The following is a 10,309-nucleotide window of genomic DNA, read 5'->3' as shown; positions in this document are numbered from 1 at the left end:
GGTGTACTGGGTTAGACTGGGGAGGCGGCACTGGTTATAGTGGGAGGCGGCACTGGGTGTACTGGGTTAGACTGGGGAGGTGGCACTGGTTATAGTGGGAGGCGGCACTGGGTGTACTGGGTTGTACTGGGGAGGCGGCACTGGTTAGACTGGGGAGGAAGGACTGGTTATACTGGGGAGGCGGCACTGGGTGTACTGGGTTAGACTAGGAAGGTGGTACTGGTTATACTGGGGAGGCAGCACTGGTTAGACTGGGGAGGCGGCACTGGGTGTACTGGATTGTAGTGGGGAGGCGGCACTGGTTATACTGGGGAGGCAGCACTGGGTGTACTGGGTTAGACTGGGGGGACAGCACTCGGTGTACTGGGTTAAACTGGGGAGGCGGCACTGGTTAGACTGGGGAGGCGGCACTGGGTGTACTGGGTTGTAGTGGGGAGGCGGCACTGGTTATACTGGGGAGGCAGCACTGGGTGTACTGGGTTAGACTGGGGGGACAGCACTCGGTGTACTGGGTTAAACTGGGGAGGCGGCACTGGTTAGACTGGGGAGGCGGCACTGGGTGTACTGGGTTGTACTGGGGAGGCGGCACTGGTTATACTGGGGAGGCAGCATTGGGTGTACTGGGTTGTACTGGGGAGGCGGCACTGGGTGTACTGGGTTAGACTGGGGAGGCAGCACTGGGTGTACTGGGTTGTACTGGGGAGGCAGCACTGGGTGTACTGGGTTAGACTGGGAAGGCAGCACTGGTTAGACTGGGGAGGAAGGACTGGTTATACTGGGGAGGCGGCACTCAGTGTACTGGGTTATACTGGGGAGGCGGCACTGGGTGTACTGGGTTAGACTAGGAAGGCGGTACTGGTTAGACTGGGGAGGCGGCACTGGGTGTACTGGGTTAGACTGGGGAGGCGGCACTGGTTATAGTGGGAGGCAGCACTGGGTGTACTGGGTTAGACTGGGGAGGCGGCACCGGGTGTACTGGGTTGTACTGGGGAGGCGGCACTGGTTATAGTAGGAGGCGGCACTGGGTGTACTGGGGTGTACTGGGTTGTACTGGGAAGGCAGCACTGGGTGTACTGGGGAGGCGGCACTGGGTGTACTGGGTTAGACTGGGGAGGTGGCACTGGTTAGACTGGGGAGGCACTGGTTGCACTGGTGGCAGGCACTGGTCATACTGGGCAGTCACTGGTGATATGGGGGGGGCACTGGTCACGCTGGTGGCAGTCAGTGGTTGTACTGGGGGGGGCACTGGTTGCACTGGGCAGTCACTGCTTGTACTGGGGGGGGGCACTGGTTCATACTGGTTGCACTGGTGGCATGCACTGGTGACACTGGGGGGGCACTGGTTGTCCTGACCAGTCACTGGTGATACTGGGGGGGCACTGGTGGCAGTCGCTGTTTCCACGGGGGGTGCACTGGTTGCGCTGGGGGGGGGCCCGGGCGGGGGGGGGCGGTCCCTCCGCAGCGCGCAGCCGCAGCCATGGCCGCCCCGTTGCGCGTCTCCGTGCTCTACTGGTGGGGCGGGGGGGGCCCGCACCGCTTTGGGGGGGCCCCGTGCCCCGGGAGGGGGGTGGCGTTCACACGAGGGTGTCCCTGTGCCCGGTTTGGGGGGGGGTCCCCGTTCCCGGGGGGTCCCCGGGTCTTTGGGGGTGGGGGTGTCCCCGTCCCGGGGGGTCCCCTGTTTCCACGGGGGGGGCCCTGTGCCTGGTTTGTGGGGGGGGGCGGTTCCCGTTCTCGGTGGGGGGGGGGGGTCCCCATTCACACGAGGGGGTTCCCCGTGCCCGGTTTCGGGGGGGGTCTCTGTGCCCGGGGGGGGTGTCCCTGTTCCCACGGGGGGCGGTCCGCGTGCCGGGGGGAGGTTCCCTGTTCCTACGGGGGGGGGTCCCGTTACCGGGGGGGGGTCCCTGTGCCTTTGTGTGTGTGTGGGGGGTGTCCCCTTTTCCCAGGGAGGGTCCCCTTTTCCCACGAGGGGGGGTCCCCACCCCGCACCCAGTTTGGGGGGGTCCCTGTGCCGGGGAGGGGGGGGGGATGTGCCTTTTCCCACGAGGGGGGGTCCTCGTGCCCGGTTTTGGGGGTCCCTGTGCCCTGGGGGGGGTCCCTTTGCAGGGCTCCCCCCCTCCCACTGACCACCACATCCCCCCCCGCCCCCCGCAGTGGAGCCTGAGGCTACAGCCCCAAGGTGAGCCTTGCCGTCCCCCCCTCGTCCCCCCCCTCAAAGGGACAGGAGTGACACCCCACCCCCCCCCCAGCGGCAGGGGGGGCCCCCCCAAAAGGGACAGGGGTGTGACACCCCCCCCTCCCCGTTTTCAGTACCAGCAGCTCAAGCAGCAGCTGGAGCGGCGCTTCCCAGGGATGCTGGAGGTGGTGAGTGACGGGGGGGGGGGGGGGGGGGGGGCGGGGGGGACGACACACAAGGGACAGCTGGGACCCAGGTGACACCCCCCCCTGTGTTGTGTCCCCCCCCCCCAGAGCGGCCAGGGGACGCGGGAGGTGACAGGATGGTTTGAAGTGACAGTGGGCGGGCGCCTGGTCCACTCCAAGAAGGTGGGTGACACCCCCCCCCCCCCGACACTGTGCCCCCCCCGCCAGCATGTCCCCCCCCTCCCCGATGCCATGTCCCTCTCCCCAGCGCCATGTCCCCCCCACCAAGTGCCATGGCCCCCTCCCCAGCGTGTCCCCCCCCTCCCTGAGGCCATGTACCCCCCTGACACCATGTCCCCCTCCCCAGCATGTCACACCCCCCCCAGCACCGTGTCCCCCCCTCCCTGACACCATGTCCCCCTCCCCAGCATGTCACACCCCCCCCAGCACCGTGTCCCCCCCTCCCTGACACCATGTCCCCCTCCCCAGCATGTCACACCCCCCCCAGCACCGTGTCCCCCCCTCCCTGACGCCATGTCCCCCTCCCCAGCATGTCACACCCCCCCCAGCACCGTGTCCCCCCCTCCCTGACACCATGTCCCCCTCCCCAGCATGTCACACCCCCCCCAGCACCGTGTCCACCCCTCCCTGACACCTTGTCCCCCCCCGCCTCAACACCATGTCCCCTCCCCAGCGTGTCCCCCCCCTCCCCGACACCTTGTCCCCTCACGGTGCCCCCCCGGGGTGCGCCAGCCCCCCCCCCCCCGGCCCTGTCCGTCATCGTCCCCGCTGTTGTGTCGTCCCTTCCCCCCCCCCCCCCCAGAACGGTGATGGCTTCGTGGACACCGATGCCAAACTCCAAAAGATCGTGGCCGCCATCAAAGCCCTCCTGGCATAGTCGCCGGGCCCCCTAACGAAGGTACGACCCCCTTAACGAAGACACGACCCCCTAACGAGGCTCCAGACTCCCCTAAACGAGGAGGGGGGGGGGGCCGTCACCGGCGATGCCACCAACCCCGCCGTTGTCCTCCCGCAGCACCCCGCAGCCCCCGCCGCGCTGGCACCGGCCGAGCGCTCCATGACGGGACCGGCCGAAACGGCCACCGCCGGGCGCCGGGCCCCGACAGTCACCGCGCAGGACGCCGGTGACAACGCGGCGGGTGGCCGGTGAGCTTCGTGTCCCCCCCACCCCCCCCCCGAACCCCGCGTCCCCTCCCTCCGCACTAACCGCCTTCGTCCCTGCGCCGATTTCCTCCGACCTTTGGGTTTTGTGGGTTTTATCTGCCCCAAAAAGCTGGCGCTGAACCTGAGGAGAGAAAAAAAAAAAAAAAAAAAAAAAAAGAAGTCAAAAAATATAGAGAAATGATCTAATTTAATTATTTGTCCCTGTTTCTGCCCGGCGGTGGCTCGTCCCCGCCGTTCCGGTGGCCTTCTGTAACGCTGGCACGGCTCAGTGGCCTTTCTGGAATAAAGTGGTGGAAAATTTGAGGTGGATTTGGGTTTTTTGGGTGTTTTTTTTTTTTTTCTTTTTTTTTTTTGCAAGCGGTGAGGAGCTGCGCCCGCCTTGGCCTGGTCTGGGCTCCCCTCTAATGAGCCTAACGATCTCCCTCCCCTCGTTTGGACCCAACGATCTCCATCCCCTCGTTTGGACCTAACGAACTCCAGTCCCTTTGTTTGGACCCAACGATCTCCATCCCCTTGTTTTGATCTAATGATCTCTATCCCCTCGTTTAGACCTAACGAACTCTAATCCCCTCATTTGGACCTAACGATCTCCATTCCCTCGTTTGGACCCAACGATCTCCAATCCCTTTGTTTGGACCCAACGATCTCTATTCCCTCATTTGGACCAAACGAACTCCAGTCCCTTTGTTTGAACCCAACAATCTCCATCCCCTCCATCTCCATCCCCTCGTTTGGACCTAATGAATTCCAGTTCCCTTCATTTGGACCTTAATGAACTCCAATCCCCTCCTTTGGACCTAATAAAAACGAAGCAGCCGGCTCTGGGATGGGAGAAGGCCTCGAGACCAGCCCCGAGGAGAAGGCTGTGGGGGTGTTAGCGGAGGAGCAGCTCACCAGGAGAGGGGAGATTTCGATATTGGGAGGAAATTCCTTCCTGTGAGGGTGAATGCATGAGGCGAAGCAGCCCTTCCGCCGCACGGGGCGGATTAAAAACAGGATTAAAGCTTTCCCGCCGCCAGGAAATGGTGAAATGGCGACGTGCTACCTGAAGGCACCAGGATGCTCCTTCAGGCTGGGAAGTGTGATGGTCTTTTCCCTTTTTTTTTTTTTTTTTTTTTTTTTTGTCTTTTCCGCTTAATTTGGCGTTGAAATCTCTGCTCTAGGGGGCTGTGCGTGCGCGTAAGGGCCCTGAGGCCTGCCCCGGCCCGCCGTGAGGGCGGCGGGTCACAAGATGGCGGCCGTCCCCCCTCACCTCAGCCGACCCCCTCCTCCTCCGCGCCGCGGTGCACGACGGGTAAACGGCCGGCGGCCCCGCCATTTTGTGCCGGGAAAGGCGGGAAGGCAGCGAGAGCACCCACCGCCGGTTCATTTCTCCCCTTCCCCCTTTCCCCGCCCCTTTCCCTTCCCCGGTTCCCCCTCGACGGTTCCAGCCGGGCACGGCAGGTAACGGGGCGGTGGACGGTAATGGCGGTCACGGCGGGAGCGGGGGGAACGGGAAAGCGGGGGGGGCCCAGCGCCGGGGTCGTCTGAGGAGACGCTAGTCCCGCCTTCCGTGTGCCGTCGGCCGCTGATTGGCCGCGGCGGGCGGCGGTGCGGGAAGGGGATAGGCCGAGAGGCGCGTCCGTCTGAGGGGAGGCTTGCAGAGTGCCAGCCCGTTGGCTGAGCGCCGCCGGGCAATCACGTGACACGGCGCAGAGGCTGCTGGGAGTTGTAGTCCCCGTGCGCTGAGGGGATGGCGGGGGCTTCTCCCCCAGCGCGGCGCGGCCAGGCTATGGCGGCTCGCCCGGGCCCGGCTCGGCCACCGACCCGCCGCTTCTCCTCAGCCCGCTTCCCCTCCCGAGGCCGGGGGAGCGGCCCCGGAGCCCTTCTGCCCTTCCCCGCCCGCTAACGGCCCGGCTCGCCCTTCGCTCCCCGGAGCTCATCGGCGGCCTTCTCCCCTCCCTTGTCGGGCAGGCTCTGACCGGCCGGTATGGCCCGTACCAAGCAGACGGCTCGGAAATCCACCGGCGGGAAGGCGCCGAGGAAGCAGCTGGCCACCAAGGCCGCCAGGAAGAGCGCGCCTTCCACAGGGGGTGTCAAGAAGCCCCATCGCTACAGGTAACGGGGGGCCGGTGTCACCCTCGGCGGGCCGCGGTGGCCATTGGGTCCCCTGAGGTGGCCGTAAGCCCTGCCCGGTGTGACCTGAGGCACAAACTGCCTTTACACCCGAGAGTGATTTTATTTATGAGGTTTTAAATGTTGAAATCCCTTTTGCAGGCCCGGCACGGTGGCCCTCCGGGAGATCCGCCGTTACCAGAAATCCACGGAACTGCTGATCCGCAAACTGCCCTTCCAACGCCTGGTCCGGGAGATCGCCCAGGACTTCAAAACCGACCTCCGCTTCCAGAGCGCCGCCATCGGGGCGCTGCAGGTGAGACGCAGCCCCCGGAGAGGGGGTAAATCCCTCCCTCCCCCCAAAAAAAAAAAAATTCCGCTTACCCCCACCCCGGGGGTGTTAAAACCCCTCTGGGCTGAGGCGGGGGGCTCTCTCCCGGCAGGAAGCCAGCGAAGCCTACCTGGTGGGCCTCTTCGAGGACACCAACCTCTGCGCCATCCACGCCAAGAGGGTGACCATCATGCCCAAGGACATCCAGCTGGCGCGGCGCATCCGCGGCGAACGGGCTTAGGGCGGCCGGCCGGCCGGGGCGGTAGGAGAGATTTAGGGTGGGATGGAGATTTAGGGGTGGGGGGGGTGGGTTTTTTGTTTTGGTTTTTTTTTTTTGGGGGGGGTTGTGGTGTTATGGGGTTTCTCCTGCTGGGACACGTCGCGAGAGCTGACTCCGTTCATGACACGCAAGGGGTTTATGAGACTTTTGGGGGATTTTTTTTCTTTTTTTTTTTTTTTTTTGTTCCCCTCTTTTTCCCCCCCCCTTTTTGTACACTTTTTTTTTTTTTCCGCTCTTAGCTGCAAAAAAAACCAAAATAAAATATATATATAGAAGGGGGGTGGGGCAGTTTTTGAAATCCCAGGTTTTTCTACACAAACCCGGTGTCATTTTTTTGGGCGCGGAAAGCGGAGTTTTTGGGGCTTCGGCTTCCCGACAGCTCCCGTTTCTGCCCCCCGGGGCTGGCGCGGGGTCGGGAGGGGGATGACACCCCACACACACACACACACCCACACACACACACACCCCGCGTTCTCCCCCCGGCTTCGTTTCCCCTCGGGTGCGTTCGAGCTTTGTACCGGCCGCGTTTCTCCGCCCGGAATAAAGAAAAACCCGTCTCTGGTCACCGTTATCCTCCTCGTTTCCTTCCTAATTAATCCCAGCCCCGCCCATCTCCGCTTTCTTATAAATAAATCCCCCAAACTTGCAATTCCCAGGGCAGCTCCGGGACTTTAATTTGGGGGCGGGGGGGGGGAGGTTTTTGTGTGGGTTTTTTGTTGTTGTTCCCCCCCCCCCCGCCTTGTCCCTTTTTGGGGAGCTTTCGGGGGGGCGCGGGGCCGGATTACCCCGGGGCGCTGACGTGATTGTTCCTGACACCCCGGTGTTTAAATTTAGAGCCCCCCCCCCCCGCCCCTCCCCACCCTGAGCCACCCTAATCGGGATTAGGGGGCCGCGGGGCCGGGGGGGCACCTGAGGACGGGGTGCCCTCCCCCCCAAAACGGGGCCGGGGGGTGGGGGCCCAGCCCTCCCCTAAAACCCCGGCAAAGGGGAGATTTCGCCTTCAAAATAGAGATTTGGGGGGGCAAAAAAAAGGCGCTGGGGGGGGCGTTTAATACAAATAGGGATCTTTTTTCTTTTTAATGAAGAGCAGCGATTATAGAGCTCCCTGGTTTTATATAAATATTGACGGTTTGGGGTGAATATAGGGGGGTTTGGGGTGAATATGGGGGGGGTTTGGATAAAGACAGGTATATCTTATAGAAATATAAGTGTATCTTATTTAAAGATAGGTATATTTTAGATAAAAATAAGTGTATCTTATTTAAAGATAGGTATATTTTAGATAAAAATAAGTGTATCTTATTTAAAGATAGGTATATTTTATGGAAATATAGGTATATTTTAGATAAATATAGGTATTTCTTATTTAAATGTAGGTATATTTTCGATAAATATAGGTATATCTTCTGGAAATACAGGTATATTTGAGAAAAATCTCGGCGTTTCCTAGAAATGCAGGCAGAAATGCGAATATATTTTAGACAAATAGGTCTTTTTCCATGGATATAGACGCATTTGAGATAAACGGGGATATATTTTATATAGACACGGGGCGTTTTGATATATAACGTATAAACTACCTCTAGTTTTATATAAGCAGAGCTATAATTTTATATAAACGCAAGTATTTTTTTATAAATAGCGCTATAGTTTATATATAAACCACAGGTATTTTAATATAAATATAGGCGGAAGCGTATAAATGTGTTCACCCGTTAACGTTTTTCTCCAGAAACGGGGAAATGGGGGCGCACCCCCCCCCCCCGCCTTGCTTTCCCCCACCCGCACCCTCTGCGGCCCCCGCCAGGCAGGGAGAGACCCCGAAAAAGCCAATTAGCGGTAACGAGGGTAACAAGCAGCCGCGTTTTGGGGCCACTTTCCCTTAATTCATAAGGATTTAATTAGGGGTTCGGGGCTTGAGCCCCTTCCCCCCCCCCCGGATTAAAATCGTAGTGATTCGGGAAAGGTCCGAGCGATGCTGTGCCCCCCCCTCTACAGCCGTGGGGTGGTTTTGGGGGGCTGGGGGGGGGGAGGGGACCCTGCTGTTCTCCCCACCCCCACCACCGGCTGCATCTGCGCCGCCCCCCTCCTGCCGTGTCCCCCCCCCCACGGTGTGTGTCCCCCCCCCCTCTCCTCGGCGTGGGGATTAGGGTTAATCAGCCCCAAATCCCCGCGTCTGAAAAACAAACTAATCATCCCGATTTCAACACTCTCCTCCCAGCTGCTCGGCGGCTGCGGGGTCCGGGGGGGGCCCCCATCGGGATGTGGGGGGGGTCCCTGCGGGATTTGAGACGGGGGGGGGGGGCCCTGCAGGATTTTGGGGAGGGGGCGGTTGTCCATGTGGGATTTGGGGATCCCTGTAGGGTGTGGGGGGTCCCTGTGGGATTTGGGGGATTCCCTGCGGGATTTGAAGGCGGAGGGGGGGGGGCCCTGCAGGATTTGAGGGGGGGTCCCTATGGGATTTAGGGGGAACCCTCTAGGATTTGAGGGGGGGGGTCCCTGCAGGATTTGGGGTCCCTGTGGGATTTGGGGGGGGGGGTGGCGGTGGCCCTGCAGGATTTGGGGTCCCTGGAGGATTTGGGAGGGGGTCCCTGTGGGATTTAGGGGAGTCCCTGTGGGATTTGAAAGGGGGGGGCCCTACAGGATTTAGGGGGGGGTGTCCTGTAGGATTTTTGGGGTCTCTGTGGGATTTGGGGGTCCCTGCAGGATTTGAGGGGGGGGGGGGGGAGTCCTACAGGATTTAGGTGGGTCCCTGCAGGATTTGGGGAGGGGGACGTTCCTGCGGGATTTGGGCGGGGGGGGGGTGTCCTGGCAGGATTTGGGGGCCCTGGAGGATTTGAGGGGGGGCCCTGCAGGATTTGAGGATCCCCACGGGATCTGGGGTGTGTGTGTGTGTGTGTGTGTTCCCTGTGGGATTTGGGGGGGTCCCTATGGGATTTTGGGGGGATCCCTGCAGGATTTGGGGGGGGGGGTGTCCCACTGAGGGAGGCCGGGGGCGGGGGGGGGGCTGTGCTGGGTTGGGGGGCCGGGGGGGGTTGTCCTGGCCCTCCCCCCCTCTTCCTGGCCCCCTGCCCCCCCCCCACCCCAAACGCTGCACCCCGGTTGGGGGTCCCCAGCCCCACGTGTCCCCGTCCCCGGGGCTCAGACGTGGCAGCTGTCCCTGGGATTAGCCCTATGGAGGAGGGGGGGGCACACACACATTCTGCCCCCCCCGGCCCCCTCCCCATGACGAGGACGCAGGCAGCCGGCCGAGCCCTCCCCCCACCCCCCCAGACCCCCAAAGTGACCCCCGGGGGGGGGAGGGCTGACACTTCGTCCCTTCGTTTGCCCTAACGAACCCACCAAATTACCCAGCCTCAAGCATAATTAGGGGTGACGAGGTTCATTATTAACGAGGTTTGATTGGGGGGGGGGGGACGGACACACCCCCATCCCACCCCTCCCGTCGCCGTTGGGGTGTTTTACACCCCCCCGCCCCTCCGTTAACGGGGTGGGGGGGTCCCCAAAGGACCACCGGCGTCCCCAGGTGGGTGCTGGGGTGTCCCCCCCGGACCCCTGTGTCCTGTCGCCCGCAGTGCGAGGACTGGGGGGGGGGTGACAGCAGTGGGACACCCCCCCCCCCCCTCCGTCCGCCATCGCAGGGGATGAGCGTTAATTGCCGGCAGCGGTGGATTAGCCCCGGGCCGGGGCCAATGTCACCCCCCGGGGATTAGTGACAGCGCGGTGGCGGGTGACATCACGCCGGGCCCTACTTAAATCTCCCCCCGCCGCGGGGACGCCTTCCCCGCCACCGGCCGTCACCGTCACCACCACAGGTAGGCGCCGGCCCGCGGGGTGGGGGGGACAGCTCGGGGTGTCCCCAAATGGGACCGGGGACGTTTTGGGGGGGGGCGGGGGGGGAAAGCCACCAGCTCCGTCCCCAGCTCGGGCAGTGCTGGGGTGATGCCACCTGGCTTGGGGACAGGCCACCGGCTCTGTCCCTTGGTCTGGGGATGGGGTAGCCAACCCTAAGGAGATGTCACCTGCTTGGGGACAAGCCACCACCGGCTCTGTCCCTTGGT

The 10,309-nt window shown here is 62.3% G+C and overlaps 2 protein-coding genes across 2 annotated transcripts; both read left to right on the top strand.

Moving 5' to 3' along the window:
• The first annotated feature begins 1,438 nt into the window (after positions 1–1,438).
• Positions 1,439–3,852, top strand: SELENOW (selenoprotein W). Its single transcript, XM_074567327.1, has 6 exons — positions 1,439–1,512; positions 2,152–2,176; positions 2,308–2,361; positions 2,467–2,541; positions 3,182–3,277; positions 3,395–3,852. The coding sequence occupies exons 1-5, from the start codon at positions 1,478–1,480 to the stop codon at positions 3,254–3,256; spliced, it is 264 nt and encodes an 87-aa protein (XP_074423428.1). The 5' UTR covers positions 1,439–1,477; the 3' UTR covers positions 3,257–3,277; positions 3,395–3,852.
• An 821-nt stretch (positions 3,853–4,673) lies between these two features.
• On the top strand, positions 4,674–6,813 carry LOC141734949 (histone H3.3A). Its single transcript, XM_074567326.1, has 4 exons — positions 4,674–4,986; positions 5,497–5,640; positions 5,800–5,953; positions 6,081–6,813. Exons 2-4 carry the CDS (start codon positions 5,513–5,515, stop codon positions 6,207–6,209), a joined length of 411 nt encoding a protein of 136 aa, XP_074423427.1. The 5' UTR covers positions 4,674–4,986; positions 5,497–5,512; the 3' UTR covers positions 6,210–6,813.
• The last annotated feature ends 3,496 nt before the right edge of the window (positions 6,814–10,309 follow it).

Source organism: Larus michahellis, chromosome 26, assembly GCF_964199755.1.
Source record: "Larus michahellis chromosome 26, bLarMic1.1, whole genome shotgun sequence".
Classification (NCBI taxonomy): Eukaryota; Metazoa; Chordata; class Aves; order Charadriiformes; family Laridae; genus Larus; species Larus michahellis.
This window is presented reverse-complemented; position numbering and strand designations above follow the sequence as displayed.